Source organism: Onychostoma macrolepis, chromosome 23, assembly GCF_012432095.1.
Source record: "Onychostoma macrolepis isolate SWU-2019 chromosome 23, ASM1243209v1, whole genome shotgun sequence".
In the NCBI taxonomy this organism is placed as follows: domain Eukaryota; kingdom Metazoa; phylum Chordata; class Actinopteri; order Cypriniformes; family Cyprinidae; genus Onychostoma; species Onychostoma macrolepis.
This window is the reverse complement of record NC_081177.1, coordinates 13,474,608-13,492,519: the sequence shown is the minus strand read 5'-3', so window position 1 is coordinate 13,492,519 and position 17,912 is coordinate 13,474,608. Positions and strand designations below refer to the sequence as shown.

Genomic DNA, 17,912 nt, shown 5'->3' with positions numbered 1-17,912 from the left:
CAGCAATGTCTCTAGTAAGTGAAACTTAGTTCCTTTTGTTCACGAACAGCGCCGTTATTGTTACCTCGCTTGTGAGAAGTCATGTAGTTTTTAAGTTGTTTAAATTACTGATAAAATCGGCAGAGTAGCGCTAACAACATTAACGCGATGTATGTTAGTGTGTGTGTGCAAACTGTTATGTGTGTGCGGTCTGTGAGGGAGAGAGAGCGGGAGAGATAGAGTATGTGCTTTTCGTACATAATAAAGCGTAATTTTGTGGCAAAAATATGCACATGAGCTGTCGTTTTTATCCTTTTATTTACTATATTTATTTGTTTGGCCAGTGTCCTTGTGGGTCTTGGTTATTGTGCTGTTGTAAGACCTTTGAAATAACAGAAATCACTTGGCGAAGTGATATGGTCATGTAATGCGGTCAAGAGCTGCCGGGAACTACGTTCGCCGTGCGGTTCCCTGAAAATAATTGCGCACCATAGAACGTTCCTCAGCCAATCAGATTCAAGCATTCAACGGCCCAGTAGTATAACCTTAAATATCCTTTAGGCTTATTTACCATGCTTAGTTTTTTTATTCCCTCCTAAATTAAAAAAAGAAAAACAGAAAACCAAGGGCATATAATTATAAGATTATTTTAATTTGCATATTGCATTACAGCATTACCATAAATACGATAAATACAAACAAAATGAATGAATAAGACACAGACAGATGAATAAATAATTTAAATAAATAATTCAGTCATTTCATATGTTTGTTGTATCTGTCTGTCCTCATTTTTGCTCATGATTACTTTGTGAGAGTCATGTGCACTGGAGGCTTCTTGCTGACGACATGCTCCATAAGAGCGTGTTCAGAGGTGTCCAGACTAATATTGTACTTGGCCAAGATCTTCATAATAGGCCTCAGCTTCAACCACCACTGGTTCTTCGGAATACGGTGTCTGAGGGAAAGAGATAAGGGAGGGAGTTTGTGTTTGGGCCGTCATGAATTAGAAGAGTCGCAAACTTAGGAATGACATGCATTAAATGGCACATGATAATGGAAGATTCTTACTTGAAATCTGTTTCATCTTTCAAATCAGCCAGAGGCTGTAACACCAGTCCTCTCTTCCTCATGCCCAACACACATGCAGAGTCTGGGGTGTTGGCGAAGATTCGCCCTGTACAGACAGTCAAAAGGGAAGAAGTCCTGGTTACTGACAAATAATTGATTAAGTAAAGGGATAGAGTTAAATCAGCAGTTCATTGTTGGAAATAAATAGCAATAAAATAAAAAATAATATGTGAACATTACTACATAGCTACTCACCAAATAAATACATACGTGTACATGAAATACTGATCTGAGTTGAAATTATTTTAGAATTGTACACTGTCAATTAAAAGTCAATAAATGTTTTTGAAAGAAGACACTCAAGATTCTTTGTTGAATAGAAACTTCAAAAGAACAACATCTATTTGAAATAGAAATACTTTGTAACATTATACATGTCTTTACTGTCACTGTTGTTCAATTTAATGTTTCCATGCATGATTTCTTTTAGCCTATTGACCCTAAAATTTATATATCATCTTAGAGCTTCCGCTAGAAATATTTGTCCATTCAAATGTACAAAAAGATTAGCCATAACAGCAAGATGAACACCGCAACAATATTAAAAGTATTGAAATTAGCAGTGATTTGGAGCAGACTGATATACAGTGTTGCCATGGCACGGACGACTAAAATATAAAGAAATAATAGACCGCATTGTTTCTCACCGTGTCTATAACACTCCTTCAGCTTCTCAGTCAGCCAGAGAACAGCCTTAGCACCCATCTTGGTAGCAAAGTTTCTGTCAAAAGGAGTTGGGGTGCCACCCTAGAAAAAGAAAATTTGTCAGACAAAATACAACTCCTGATAAATGTGCATTCTTGACTTTTATTAAAATAAACAGGGTTTATTACATCTAACCTGCTGCATATGGCCAAGGACATTCTTACGGCAGTCAAAAATACCCTTTCCCTCCTCTGAATACAGGTTGAAGATGAAATCAGTGGTGTAGTTGGAATTGCAGTTTTCATTTCTGCAAGACATGTTAGTTGAAAGGTGTTTGACTATTCATGTTCCACTATGATTCACTGATGCATGCTGTTGATAGAAGCTATTCCTTTAAGCAGTTTCACCTCAAAATTAAAAACAAAATAAACTGGTGTTCACATTCACAAACACTGAATGACAAACCTAAGAATTAGGCCTCTCTTAACGGTGGTCTTCATCTTCTCAACAAGATGTTCCACATTTGTCTGCAATCATAAATTATTGGAGAAATTTTAATTGAATGGTTTTGTTTAATCCACTTTGAGTGATATTCTTATGACATTTGAGTTGTTTGTTACCTCTAAGTCACGGATGCCAAACTTCTCTTCATATATATAAGCAGCATCAGCTCCTGCAGAGAGACCAGCCATGGTGGCCAGGTAGCCGCAGTGTCCTCCCATAGTCTCAATGATGAACACACGCCGCTTAGTTCCTGCTGCTGACTGCTTGATCCTGTCACAGGTCTACAGAAGCCTCATGTGAGGACATGCCCAAATGGAGAACAACCAAATACTATGGATGCACCAGTATTACAATTCTGGTCGATACTTATCAGCCAATAATTTGTGTTAAGATGAATAACCAATAAATAGCCATTTTGTTGAAACAAATTAAAAATAAAACAGGCAAGACATTGCAAGTGAAATATTTTTCCCAGTTGAATAATCGTAGTACATTACGACAACTGCTTTGTATTACAAGATTTCTGAAATTAGGCATTATCTAATTAAATAAGCAATAATTTGCATGTCCAGAAAAGAAATCTGAGAACTGAAGCCAGGTTCAAAAGTGTTATTTATTTTATTTTATTTTTCAAAAAATTTTAATTAATCTATTTATCAGAATCAAATACTGTCAACAGCCAATAATAATAAAAAAATCTCCATGTTTTTAGTAATAAAATGTTAAATATATGTCAGGTAAATTATATATTAACATATTCCTCTGTAAATATAGATAGGAATAAAACTGTAAATTATTTTGAAATTATTTAGTCAATTCAGTCATCATAACATTGTAATATAAATAATGAAAAATAGACATTAATTTTAAGATTTGGTAAAGATTACATTTAACAGTATTTTTAAATAATGTTAAATTGATGGTTTTAAAGAATTTGTCAAAAAGTAAAATAAATGGATCAATAAAAACATATCTAAATATATTTCTTAAAATTAATGAAATTATTTTAAAACATTGGCTGATAATCAGTATGGTGTTTATATACTGTGCACCCAGATAGTGTGTGTGCTGTATCTCTAACCGAGGTGATGGTGTTAAGGGCGGTGTCGGCTCCAATGCTGAAGTCTGAGCCGGGCACATTGTTAGATACAGTAGCAGGAATGATCACCATGGGAATACACAGCTCTTCATACTTCCTTCTGCCTTGAACCATCTCCAATGCACCTGAAAATGCCTGAAAGGGGGAATTTTAATGTGACCTGAACAGAATATGGACAGAATGAGAACAGAACAGGACATGGACATTATATTGTATATTATAGACATTTATATTGTGTATTATATCATTACATTTCATCACTTGCCTCAAAACCCCCAATGATGACCAGAGCATGAATATTGTACTTAGCAATATTCAAGCTGATCTCCTCCATGTACTCTCCAGGTAACACTCTGCATAAACAAAAGAGAGGAACTTTTAATACTGCAGAACTACAGTATAAATGATTATAAAGAATATCTACAGGAGTGACCAGTACCTTTTGGTTCCCAACTCAGAGCCACCTCTCCCCGTCCAGTCTCCAACAGTGTTCCAGGTGATGGGCTCAATCTAACAACATTATGTTAGACAGAATGTAACAACACTACAACGGCTTTGATGTCCTTATAATAGTTTACATTAAATTTGATAACATAGCCACCATTTCAAAATTTAAGGTCAGCCAGATTTTTTAAAGAAAGTACTAGTTTTATTTAGCAAGGAAACATTAAATTGTTCAAAATTGACTGTAAAAGATATCCATTTCAAATAAATGCTGTTCTTTGAGTTTTCAAGAATGATATTAATAGCACAAAAGAGCACAAAATCAGTATATTACAATACTAGGATTTCTATATGATCATGTAATGGCACTGGAATAATGGCTGCTGAAAATTCAACTTTGAAACGGTACTCAATGCTGCTTACCTTTTCCTCAGCCAGACCTTCAAAGCCATCATGAACAGCCAGCATGTTGTGACCCTGGATGATGCCGATCCTGACAGCTGCACGTACAGCTGCGTTCATGCCAGCGCAGGGGGCACCCACATTCAAAATAGCCACATTAATGTTACTCTGATAAAGAAAAAGGTGAACAAAGAAGAAACACATGATAAAAAAAATAAGAAGAAAAAGAATTATAAGAAATACTCAATATTATTAATATGTATTTAATTTATTAAATTTATTTAATTTTTGAATCTCCTCCTCACCTTTTTCTCTGGGGGGCGCACATGAGCCAGGAGCTTATATGTGTTCCAGTTATTCTCAAAACTCCTGCACAGGCAAACATAGTGATACAATACAAGTTTATTTTAATAACAAAAAAAAAAGTATGATATTTCCAAACATACCTTCCCCTGAGCTTTACAGCATCATCAAATCGACGCTCATTCATTGCAACAGTGACATCCTTGGTCTATATGTTGAAAAAAAAAAATTAATGAATATTATATTTTAAATATAATATATTGTATAAATAAATACTATAAAAAGTAAAAGAACAAATGTTGCAAATCATAGTCAGGGCCCTCGATTTTACTCCACGTAAATACTGTGCCCCAGTAAGAAAGCATAAATCTTTACCATATACGCCGACCTGAGAATAATTTTTTTCTGATAATATTTCAGCATTCATATCGCGTATTTTTCCATCAGCTGTTTAGAATGAGAACAAATGATGCCAGATTCTCGAATAAATTACTATTTTGAGCGGTCAAACCTGTTTTTTACAGTCTATGGGTCAAACGCGATTCAGTTTGATTCATTCGAAGAGTTCACTCAGGATGTTTTTATAAGACAGAAAACAGAGCACCGGATGAGCCTAAATTAGGTCACATCTAAAATGTATGTACTTTATACATACCACTTGCACACACTCCATCAGGGGGAGTCTGACTGCCTGGTTCCCAGAGAGACTGACCACGCAGGCAGGAGTTTCTGGAGTGGCTTCCAGCAAAGCCATTACAGCCTCCACCCCCATCCTACTGCCCTGATATACAATAAACACCCACATTTAAACTCATGAAACAAAAATGGCGCAGATGATTGAAAAGTGACAAAATGAGAAGAGGGACGACTCACTAGCACTCTGTCGAAAGCTGAGGGGGTGCCACCTCTCTGCACATGTCCGAGGATAGTGGCACGAGTATCATAGCCCAGCCTCTTTGCTACAAGCTGTATGAGAACAGATAAGCATAATTAAAGTGCACTTATAGGCGGTGTTTACAAAACTATATTAGAGCATCTGTTTCAAGAGCATGGGTAGTGTAGTATGGTCAGGGGTGAAGTTACATCTTTTAGCTGGTCACAGGTGATTGGTTTCCCTTCTTTGTTGATTGCTCCCTCAGCCACAATCATCACATTCAGACGAGAACCTGTCTTTCTGGTCTGTTTGAGGAGAGACAAAATTATCAATCATTATGAATATGAAGTTTTGTTTTTTTAGTCAAAATATTGACATTTTTTCCTTGATTAAAGCACAAACCTTACCAATTTTTGTTATATTTATGGTTCAAACAACCAACTATTTTCCTATATTTTTAAGAAAAATGTAACTAAACTAATTTATTGTAAATAATTCTTTTTTTTTTCTTTTTTCTTTCCTGTATTTTTTTATTAGTTTATTTCTTAATGTATCTATTTTTGGACTTTTCCAAACCAACAAGAAAAATACATGAACATTTTTTTATAAAATATTTCTTCTGACAAGTTTTTATTAATTTACAGTTTTGCTTTTCCAGTAAATTTACACTGCTGTTCAAAGGTTTAGGGTCAGTAAGATTATTTTTTTTTAGAAATAGAAATGAATAGTTTTATTTAGCAAGGATGCATTAAACTGATCAAACTTAACAGTAAAGACATTTACATTAGTACAGAAAAACTATATCTCAAATAAATGCTGTTTTTTGCTTTCTTTTAATCCAAGAATCCTGAAAAAATATCAGTTTCCACAAAAATATTAGCACAAATGTTTTTTTTATATGTTTCTTGGACAGCAAATCAGCATTAGAATGATTTCTGAAGGATCATGTGACACTGAGATTTAAGTAATGAGTGGTGAAAATTCAGCTTCTGCCAACACACACACAATATTTGTAATAAGCCTTGGTGAGCATAAAATAATTCTTTCAAAAACATTAAAAAAATAATACATTCTAACCAAACCAAACGTTTGAACGGTTGTGTATTTCAAGGATGTTGAACTATGTGACAACTATATAATTTTTTTCTGTGTGCATTTCTAGCATTTTGTCAATGTCTTTGTACATCAGTGAGTCTTCTACATAAATGATCCTCCCATCCATCATCTGGGGGCATCTCAGGAATAAACACCCAGTCAGCACCACACGCAAGAGCAGTAACCAGAGCCAGGTAACTGAAACACAAACACAAACACACACACACACATATTGTGCTTAACAAATGCAAGCTCATTTCAGTTAAATAAATATGAGATTCTGGCATGTGAACCATATGATCTAGGTATTAGGGAGTCTGGTCTCAATTCCAGTTTTGATGCAGACATGTGACCCTGGACGACAAAACCAGTCTTAAGTATAAATTTTTCTAAATTGAGATTTATGCATCATCTGAAAGCTGAATAAATAAGCTTTCCATTGATGTATGGTTTGTTAGGATCTGACAATATTTGGCTGAGATACAACTATTTGAACATCTGGAATCTGAGGGTGCAAAAAAATCAAAATATTGAGAAAAACGCCTTTAAAGTTGTCCAAATGAATTCTTAGCAATGCATATTACTAATCAAAAATTAAGTTGTGATACATTTACGGTAAGAAATTTACTAAATATCTTCATGGAACATGATCTTTACTTAATATTCTAATGATTTTTGGCATAAAAGAAAAATAGATAATTTTGACCCATACAATGTATTGTTGGCTATTGCTACAAATATACCCCAGCGACTTAAGACTGGTTTTGTGGTACAGGGTCACACATGTGCGCACTTCAGTGCATAAGCATACATACATAATCACATTCTTACCCACAGTGTCTTCCCATGACCTCTAGGATAAAAGCACGTTGATGACTGTGGGTGAGATCAGAGGTCACAAATTATGAAGCACAATAACAGAACACTGAGGATCTTAGCTAATTTAATAAATTGCACATATTTGCTACCTTTGTGCTGTTGTGGTGATACTGTCCACCACCTCAATGATACGATGTAAGGCAGAGTCTGTGCCAATGGTCATGTCCGTTCCACAGAAGTCATTGTCGATAGAACCAACCATACCGACAATATTCAGATGAGATGAAGTATTGGCCTCCTGCTTTGTGATCTTACCTGTGTACAAATGGAGAATAGGAATGTCAGTTCAGTATATACCATTTGGGATACAGAAATATTTATTTATTTATTTTTAAAGAAATGAATATTTTTATTCAGTAAAGGTACAATAAATAGATCAAAAATGACTGCAAGGACATGTATAATGTTATGAAAGAATGTTATTTCTCTTTCTATTCATCAAAGAATAAAAAAAAATGTATCTTGAGAAACGAGATGATAGAAATGTTTCTTGAGCAGCAAATCAACATACAACTTGAATTCCGGAAATTCCGGATTTTTTAAAAATTTGAATTAAATGAAAACTAAAAGACTTTCAAATCACATGAGCCAATATTTTATTCACAGTAGAACATAGATAACATAACAAATGTTCAAACGGAGAAATTTTACACTTTTATCCAGTAAATGAGCTCATTTAAAATTTGATGCCTGCTACAGGTCTCAAAAAAGTTGGCATGTGGGCAACAAAGGGCTGAAAAAGCAAGAAACTTTGAAAAGATTCAGCTGGGAGAACATCTAGCAACTAATTAAGTTAATTGACATCAGGTCTGTAACATTATTAGCCATAAAAGGGATGTCTTAGAGAGGCAGAGTCTCTCAGAAGTAAAGATCTGTTAAAGAGTGCGTAAAAAGATTGTGGAATACTTTAAAAACAACGTTCCTCAACGTCAAATTGAAAAGGCTTTGCAAATCTCATCATCTACAGTGCATAACATCATCAAAAGATTCAGAGAAACTGGAGAAATCTCTGTGCGTAAGGGACAAGGCTGAAGACCTTTGTTGGATGCCTGTGGTCTTCGAGCCCTCAGATGACACTGCATCACTCATCGGCACGATTCTGTCATTGACTTTACTAAATGGGCCCAGGAATACTTCCAGAAACCACGGTCGGTAAACACAATCCGCCGTGCCATCTGCAGATGCCAACTAAAGCCCTGTCATGCAAAAAGGAAGCCATATGTGAACATGGTCCAGAAGCCCCATTGTGTCCTGTGGGCCAAGGCTCATTTAAAATGGACTGTTTCAAAGTGAAAAAGTGTTCTATGGTCAGACGAGTCCAAATTTGACATTCTCGTTGGACATCACGGACACCGTGTCCTCCGGGCTAAAGAGGAGGGAGACTTTCCAGCGTGTTATCAGCGTTCAGTTCAAAAGCCAGCATCTCTGATGGTATGGGGGTGCATAAGTGCATACGTTATGGGCAGCTTGCATGTTTTAGAAGGCACTATGAATGCTGAAAGGTATATAAAGGTTTTAGAGCAACATATGCTCCTCTCCAGACGACATCTATTTCAGGGAAGGCTTTTTGTATTTCAGTAGTACAATGCAAAACCACATACTGCAGCTATTACAACAGCATGGCTTCGTAGTAGAAGAGTCCGGGTGCTGAATTGGCCTGCCTGCAGTCCAGATCTTTCACCTATAGAGAACATTTGGTGCATCATCAAACGAAAAATACGTAAAAGACGACCAAAAACTCTTCAGCAGCTGGAAACCTATATCAGGCAAGAATGGTACCAAATTCCAACACCAAAACTCCAGAAACTCATAACTTCGATGCCCAGACGTCTTCAAACTGTTTTGAAAAGAAGAGGAGATGCTACACCATGGTAAACATGCCCCCGTCCCAACTTTTTTGAGACCTGTAGCAGGCATCAAATTTGAAATGAGCTCATTTATTGGATAAGTGTAAAATTTCTCAGTTTAAACATTTGTTATGTTATCTATGTTCTACTGTGAATAAAATATTGGCTCATGTGATTTGAAAGTCTTTTAGTTTTCATTTTATTCAAATTTAAAAAACCTCCCAACATTTCTGGAACTCGGGTTGTAGAATGATTTCTGAAGGATCATGTGACACTGAAGACTGGAATAATGTTGCTGAAAGTTTTTGTCATCACAGGAATAAATTACATGTAAAAAATATTAAAACAGTAAAAATTATGGAAAAAAAAAACAGATGCTGAAATGATCTGTACCTTCAGTACAGATTGTTTACCTTTGCTGATTAGATCTCTTAGCAAGTCACTCCACTCAGTGCGAAATATATTGGCACCGGTCAAACTGCCATCACCACCAATTACACAAAGGTTGGTGACGCCTAGTTTGACGAGATTGAAGGCAGCCTTCAAACGCCCCTCCCTGGTTTGGAAATCCTTACAGCGGGCACTGCCAATGACTGTGCCACCCTTCAGACAGAAACAAGGAAAACAGTAAATCACAACACTACTTTAAAAAGTTGTACTGAAATTAAAACTCTTGTATGCTAGGAATAATAAACTGAATTGAATAAATTCCAGCATCTGAAGGCGCACCAACTGTAGCATCATGGACACACTCTCCCATGTAGCAGGACGGATGTGATCCCCTCCATCAACCAATCCCTGATAGCCCTGCACATGACAACAATCAGCAACAATGTTATCAGATGTGACTGGCATGGACAGTTTTGCTAGTGTTCTTATAATATACCTCATGGACGAAGAAGACTTTGGCTCCAGTGTAAATGCCGACTCTGACAGTGGCCCTCACAGCTGCATTCATTCCTGCAATAGACAAGAAAACATATCATATACAGAAGGATACACAGGGCTTCTAGCAAAGTACAGAGACATACCTCAACATGACATTTCATTACTTGACCGCATTGTGGAATGATGTGAACAAGAGTGTCTGAGATAACTTAATTCTGTGAGCTCAGCACTAAAGCTGTAGGTGTTCAGACGGTGTTGTGTACAAACGCAGTTCAGTGTCTCTAGTTTCAACAGTGAGCAGCTGTGGAAAAGCCTTGCTACACTCCATAACCTCGTGTCATTTCGGAAGAAGGTCACTGGAGATAAATTTAGCCTTCAATTATGGAAATAGGAAGATGGGGACAAGAGCTACAGGCTAAAGCTAAAGGCTACAAGAACATTGACCTTAACGGTCCAGAGCAAATTAAAATGCTAGATTTCTTTTTATCAGTACATTTAGTTCTATTTTCTGCTTAAGCTTATTAAATTTTAACTCCTTTAATTTGAAATTTAACAGGATAGATAGATTTAATCTAATTTAATTTTCAAAAGTTAAAGTTTAGCTGAGGGTTCCTCAAATCTTACCCTGGAGGTCCAATCCACTGCAGAGTTTAGCTCCAACCCTGATCAAACTCACTTGTCTGTGATTTTCTAATGATCCTGAAGACATTGATTAGCATGTTCAGGTGTGTTTGATTAGGGTTACAGCTAAACTCTGCAGAGAACATCAGAGAGTCATCTGACTTTGAACATAAAAACAGTGTCTATAACAATATGAATACTGTATCTGAGAGAGAAAAGCTCTTTTTGTGTATTCAAGGATATTCCAAAATTTGCACCAAATTCACTAGAATCTAATTATCCATGCAGGCATTTCTTTGAACACCCTCTTGGAGACCACCATAGGAACTAGCACTAAGTCTAAGAGGCAGATCACTGCTTTCTGCTTACCTTGGGCATCACCACCTGACGTCAGTACAGCAATGGACCGTCCGACCCCCATCTTTGTCGGATCGACCCCAGCTGTGTTAATGTTAGCCATGATTCAGGTATTCCAGAAATTGGTGGCAAAGGGAATTGGAAAAGGAGGCAAATGAAAGACGTGTTTGCACCGTCTCTCAAAGCGAGGGGCTCCAGAGGGAAGGGTTTAATAGGAAGGTGTTCCAGCAATTTGTGCCCACCCCCTGGATTTCATTTCACAAACACAGACACCACAGTCACACAACCCCTGACTCAACTAAATATAAAGTATCAACTTGAATTGCACAGCAAAGGTTACATGCTTAATAAAAAGAAAAAAATAAAAGATCAGGTTTACCATGACTCAAGGTTACATAAACAGTCTTAATGTCATGTTTTATTTGAATATTAATTTAGAATATTTATTTAAATGTAGCTTATTGATTGTAATTTACAGTATACTATATATAAATATTATAAAACATAATTTGTTATACAACATAATTTTATAATTTAATTATAATTCAGATCTTTTACTCTTCTAAAGAATATTCTTAGTGAATTTTAAATAATTTAAGTCAAATATTTTAGTGTTCTCAAATTTGAGCACCAAATAATATTAAACATTATAAAGGACATCTACAATATTGTAATAGTACAATTCAGGGAAAAAAGAACAACTGAAATTAATGACAAAGCTTAAGGTAAAACTGTTTATATAGAGATGTATTATACACTTTATACAAGAGGCAAGTGGAAAGAACACAGTGTTTCCAATCAGTGACAATTCAGTGTAAAAATGATGAAAGTGTTCAATATTTAGAGATAGCTTTGCATTCAGTCATGTTGTCAACAGTGAATCCCACCAAATATAGTGTCCGTCCAATACTTTGCTGCTTGTGGAATCTGTAGCCAGATACATCTGACTGTATGACATTACATATCAAAAGTGCAACTAGAAATACTGTTTCAGACAGTCTTACATACAGACTGACATGTGCAATTTGTTGTGGGACATCTGCCTTTATGCTCTGATAGAGGAAACTGAAGGGACAGGACTCAGGCGTATAGGAGAAGACAGGCCAATGGGTAAAAAACACTGTAGAGGAGAGAGATAACAAGATGTATCAAAAGCTAACTTGATAACCGGTTTAGTGTGCAGTGCACAATTCAAAACACAATGATCACTCACAGTAGAGTCTTGAAACAGAAGTGTGGTGGCCACCGGGTTGCCACTGCGGGGCTGCAGTGGGCAGGACAGCAAGCGAGAGGTGTACATAGCACATTCCTCATCCAGAAACATCTCCTCTAGAGGAGTATGACGCCGCCGCAGAGCAGACACAGTGGTAGACTGCTTGACAGCAGGAGCTACAGACAGATGTGGAAATGCATTTAATGCAGTAAGCACTACTACAAATGCTTAAAAGTCTTCAGGATGTGCAAAAAAACATCTGCTTATGGATCATTAATTACAACATTTGACAGATATGGTCATTTAAAAATAGAAAACAAACAAAAAAAAAAAAGGTTAAATTTAGGTTCACTTTGGATGGAATGGTTACCTTTAGATTGGCTTTGTTTAAGCAGGTCTAAGCTGGGATTGATATGTGATCCATTGCTTTGGTCTGATTGTAGTGGTAGTGCATTATGGGATGTATGCTGGCCTAAACAGAGCTGCAGAGGGGCACTTATACCAGGATTCTTCAGAGTATCTGATCCAAGTCTTTGGCTTGATGAGAAAACAATGACTGACCCTCTGTGTGCCGCTTGTATGAAAGGTTGGACAGTTTTCTTGCCTTCATTCTCAGTGTGACAGTGATTTGAATCAGAATTTTCTTTAATTGTTGACTGTGCTTCAGTCTGCATGGAGAGAAGTTATGTGAGATTAATTATAGGCCATCAAGAAATTGACCAGTGATGCATAAATTAATGTTTTAGAGTTAAATCAATCGTACAGTTTGGTGGCTGTTCAGTAACTGTTGTGAAGTGATGTCATCTTTGCCTATCTGGTCATCATCCATCTGCTCTTGGTCCTCAAATAACCTTAGAACGACATCCTCCCCCTATAACACATTCAACACCTAGTGTTAACCCGACATTCTATCATGTAGATAAGTAAGAAAAATACAAGGGTTCTGCATTATGGCGCTGTTTTACCTCCTGGCAAACCAAGAGTCCAGTGCTTGGGTCGTGAGATTCACGCAAACCTGGGGAACCCCTTAAACTGGACATCTTTTGGGTAGTACAAAGCTTCCTCTGTAAATATAAACAGTAAACATAAACCAGGGATACAAGTTGTTTTAAAACAGATCTCACACACACAAAGAAAAAACAGAAGATATTGAAGACTTTTTATAGCCTTGACGTGAAATTTGGGTTTAATTTTTTTAATTTACGGCAGTGGATACTGTACAAAACAATGAGACAAGACAAGGGAATATTCACCATTGACTGTGGTTTGGTGTTTGCTACCCGCTGCGGTGTCCACTTCATCACTGGTGTTCTAATTGCACCTGCGCCACAGCAGAGAATCGGTGGTTTACAGGGTCCAAAACATGATGTTGAAGGGGAAGAAACATTGGAGAGTCAAACTTACACTGAGATGATGTTGCTGCTGCCACGGCTTCAGGCTTATTCTTCCTCACTGGGACTCTCTGGGCCTGTAGTGAAGAAAGTTACATGATGCAAAACACCTTCATTATAGCATACAACTGGAAGTTGAATCCATCCAAGCAAACTCACAGAATAAATGGAAGTTCCTCTGCCGGTGGGACAGGTGGAAACTCTGGGTGTTGCTCCACCAGCCCTCACACCTTCATTCTGTAGAATACTGCGCAGGGCCGCAGGGTCAGGGGAGAAGGACACAGCACTTCCTAAAGGAAGATTTCATTCATATCAATTTTATGGAGAAAAAAACACTGAATAACAACACCTAGTCTGTATGTAGTGCTGTAACATCTCTTATGCCCAACATAGCTGCATTTACAGTATTTGATCAAATCGCTGTAAAAGAAGTATTATTGTGAAATATTAAAATTTTGTATTTTAAATGTTATGTTATTCCTGTGATTGTAGAGCTGAATTTTCAGCAGCAATTACTAAAATCTTTAGTATCACATAATCCTTCAGAAATCATTCTAATATGTTGATATGTGGCTCAAGAAACATTTATTAATTATTAGTGTTGAAAACAGGTGCGCTGCTTAATATTGTTGTGGAAACCATGGTACATTTCTTGAGGATTCTTAAATAGAATGTTCAAAAGAACAGCATTCATTTAAAATATGTGAAATGTCATTACTGTCACTTTTGATGCATTTAATCCATCCATGCTGAATAACAGTATTCATTTTGAGCAGAAGTGTATACACTTCATTTTATGCAAAATTAATGGGCTAGATTACCTGCAGGAGCTTTGGCAGCAGCTGATTCGTCTGTTTTAGGCTTCCTAAGTGGCACTCTTTGAGCCTGAATTGAACAAGGCATTTCAAACCTTATTTTTTAGCATTCGAAATTCAAATTTGAAGACATCAAATGTGAACTGAGCATTACTGAGTAAACCGAAGTTGCTCTGCCCATAAGGAGGGTCGGTGCATGAGGTGTTGCTCCATTGATCTGTAGAATACCACGGAGCGCTGATGGATCAGGAGAGAAGGCACCTCCTGCAGGCACAAACCATACAAAGATTAATGAACACAATTTGCTAAAAGTCTTAATCTCTCTTAAACTCTTTTATTCAAACAGTTTAGGGACTTTCTATTCATCAAAGAATCCAGAAAAAAAAAAAATAATTAAGCAGCACAACCATTTACTAATGATAATAAATGTTTATTAAGCACCAAACCAGCATATTAGAATGATTTTTGAAGGACCATGAAGACTGGAGTAATGGCTGCTTGGAAAAAAATAAAATAAATAAATAAAAAATAAATAAATAAATAAATAAATAAAAACGTTAAATACCTTTAGGGGTTTTGGCCTCTGCTGGAACTTCTTTTTGAGTCTTTTTGGCAGGTACTCTTTGAGCCTAAAGTGGACAAAGTCACTATTACAAATCAGTTCTTCCATTTCACAACTTATTCTGCCAAAATGGACCATTCAGAAGTAAAATGTCATAATCAATGTGTAAATGCACATTGAACAAAGGAATGCGCTCACAGAATAAATAGAGGTTCCTCTGCCAGTAGGACAGGTTGATGCTCTGGGTGTTACTAGAACATGCTCCCCCAGTCTCGTTCCATCACTCTGTAGAATACTACGTAGCGCTGAAGGGTCAGGGCAAAACAGCCCAGCCTTGTCTTGACATGAAAGGAGAACTATAAAGCTTACACTCCATGATCAATGAGAAAAGTTGGAGTCTTTGAAAATGAACTAACCTGTGGTGACATCAACGCCATGACTCTTCTTCACAACTCTTTGAGGCTAAAATATCAAAATACATGAGCACCAGAGCACATACTAGACTAAAAAGACAACTGTTATGATCATCATAAAGGGTCAGTAAAAATGTTGCTTTTATTACTGAGATTTTCTACAACTCCTAACCAGATTATTGGAGGTTCCTGGTCCAGGGGGGCAGGTAGATAAACGTGGCATCGTGCATTGTGCTCCAACAGCACTTGATCCCTCACATGTGAGGACACTGTGCACAGCTGATGAAAGATTTGATGATGATCCTGCACTCATAGTTACATACATCAATTATAAACAACCAGTGGCTAAATTAAACAAAGAACTATTAATACAGTTGAGATCGAACTTGAACATTGACTTGATTGACACAATAAGAAGAGATCTGACATTATGTCACTCACCTTCAGTGCTTACATGCCTTTGTGTTGTTGATGGGAAACAGTGCTTGTCCTTTGGTGCTTGACTATCAGAATTAACATCTACTTTAATGAGTGAAGTTTTACATAAATTACTCAAACCGGAGTCTTCAGGAAGCTTAGATTGTATAAGAGTGATGCTACCTAAACGTGAACTTAAATCGGTGTGACTACACCATCCAAATTCATGTGAAGGTGGGTGAACATCAGTGGAGTCCTTATTTGATGCCATGTACTCTACATGACTACCAGGCTGCAATCGCTGTGATTTGTTGGGCTGAGCCCTGTGGACACCCGGTGTCGTAGCTTTATGGCTTGGAGTTTCGATTTTGGCACTTGGATTCAAGTTAATCACTTTTGCCCCTGGTGTTAGTCGGGTAGAAGGCGTCAGGAGTGCTTTTCCCTGGAGATCACCTGTGTTTCTCTGACTGCGTGTGCGTGACTGGGACAAATTGAAAGGAACAGGTTTGGTGCAGGTCCTTTTTTTTTGAGCTTTACTCTGAAGACAAATTAAAAAGAAATCATTATGCCACAGTTAGTTATAGTAGCTAAAACTATTAAAAATCATTTTCGATATTAAAAAACCTGAAATAAAATATAAACATTAGAATTACAACTTAACCTTACCTCAGGTAGTTGACAAGGAAATGTCTTTTAGGTTTTTTAAGTACTAAAATTACTAAAACTGAAATTAAAGCTATACAGAAATGTTAAATAATAAAATAAATGACAAAAGCACATTACCAAAAAAACCCCAGAAACTTGAAAATGAAAATATGAAAAAAGCTAATTGCAATATTCTAATAATATTCATTAAAATAAATAAATAAATAAATAAATAAATAAATAAATATATATATATATATGACTTAAGTGGTGTCCTTACTTTTAGAGGCCTCTGTTCCCAGCTGTTGTGACTGGGATTTTGGGAGAGCTCACTTAGTGCTGCTTGCAGAGATTTGGCAAGGACAGGAAGCCTGCTGACACCTTTGAGTTTACTGACTCCTTTTTCAGTTTCAGTACAAACATTGGGGTCCAAATTTTCAGATCCTCTTTTAGAGGAAGTGCTTTTTGTCTTCAACTCCTGATGCTTCAAGATCCTAATGGCATTGAAAATAATGGATCAGAAATCAGCACCACATTTTGAAACACACTAAAATGTGTATAACGGTTATGAAAACAATGTTACAAATCATGTTTTGTTCTATTTTGCATTATTTATTTATTTTTGAGTGAAATGTACATTTCTTGATGGGTGTAGTGAGGGGTACCTAAAATTGCTCAAAACAAAATTATCATTCTGAATAGTTCCTGTCAAATGCATAACTTAAATCAATTAAGGAGAGAGAGACTAAGACAATGTTACTAGTGGAGGAGAAGGCTGATATAAATATTCATGATCAGTTCACTCACCCTGCATGATCCTGCTGACTTCTGTTCTGGGGTCTCAGAGGGTTAGAGGACGCCATCTCGAGAGAGGTTCAGTGCCTATAAACAAGACGACAATTGAGAGTGGTCTCAAAAAGTTCCTTAACGATGAAATGTAGGCTCAATCATTAAAAACTATACTACTATAAAACTATAACAGTGCAGAGCGTCAGTAAACTGCAAATACGCAAACTCTTGAGTACTCCGAGTTGTTATGTATAAAGTTACGAATAACGTGAATACGACGGCAGATATATATTTGTACCAAACCACACATACGTACCAAGGCCTAGGCTTAAGCAGTATGCAAAAACAGCTTTTTATTTAGTTTTTAAGCTACAGGACTTCCCACATCAAGTCACTTTCCCCCGGCCCAAGCTCTAGAAAACAACACTAGCCTGTAGACTTCCGGAGTAGTTTGTAAAAAGCGCGCATTTTGACTGGCTGACGGAGACTTGGCATAAACCAATCGCTGACCGCCAATGACATTACTATGGCAACAGAGATGCGGCTTTAAATCACGTGACTAATTCCGTTTGTACCGTTCGTTCCATTTTCATGGGCTC

At 36.8% G+C, this 17,912-nt stretch overlaps 2 protein-coding genes across 4 annotated transcripts; both read right to left on the bottom strand.

The window, feature by feature from the left end:
* Positions 1–610: 610 nt before the first annotated feature.
* pfkma (phosphofructokinase, muscle a) lies at positions 611–11,259 on the bottom strand. Its single transcript, XM_058762770.1, has 22 exons — positions 11,081–11,259; positions 10,089–10,162; positions 9,932–10,009; positions 9,616–9,805; positions 7,445–7,610; positions 7,308–7,352; positions 6,566–6,674; positions 5,591–5,686; positions 5,381–5,473; positions 5,163–5,288; positions 4,651–4,715; positions 4,510–4,573; positions 4,226–4,372; positions 3,798–3,868; positions 3,624–3,711; positions 3,341–3,493; positions 2,376–2,540; positions 2,221–2,282; positions 1,951–2,062; positions 1,758–1,857; positions 1,051–1,156; positions 611–937 (listed from the first exon to the last, which is right to left on the bottom strand). The coding sequence occupies exons 1-22, from the start codon at positions 11,169–11,171 to the stop codon at positions 784–786; spliced, it is 2,355 nt and encodes a 784-aa protein (XP_058618753.1). The 5' UTR covers positions 11,172–11,259; the 3' UTR covers positions 611–783.
* A 516-nt stretch (positions 11,260–11,775) lies between these two features.
* troap (trophinin associated protein) lies at positions 11,776–17,784 on the bottom strand. Of its 3 annotated transcripts, none has more exons than XM_058762768.1 (18): positions 17,630–17,784; positions 17,332–17,406; positions 16,805–17,018; positions 15,904–16,417; positions 15,635–15,741; positions 15,466–15,511; positions 15,248–15,387; positions 15,053–15,116; positions 14,642–14,751; positions 14,494–14,557; positions 13,832–13,962; positions 13,686–13,749; positions 13,535–13,602; positions 13,247–13,345; positions 13,045–13,152; positions 12,652–12,949; positions 12,282–12,457; positions 11,776–12,188 (listed from the first exon to the last, which is right to left on the bottom strand). In XM_058762768.1, the coding sequence occupies exons 2-18, from the start codon at positions 17,385–17,387 to the stop codon at positions 12,114–12,116; spliced, it is 2,334 nt and encodes a 777-aa protein (XP_058618751.1). In that variant the 5' UTR covers positions 17,388–17,406; positions 17,630–17,784; the 3' UTR covers positions 11,776–12,113. The 3 variants fall into 3 exon arrangements, with proteins under 3 accessions (XP_058618751.1, XP_058618752.1, XP_058618750.1); XM_058762769.1 differs by having other exon boundaries at positions 15,635–15,765; positions 15,904–16,360; XM_058762767.1 differs by having other exon boundaries at positions 11,777–12,188; positions 15,635–15,765.
* Between the last annotated feature and the right edge of the window lie 128 nt (positions 17,785–17,912).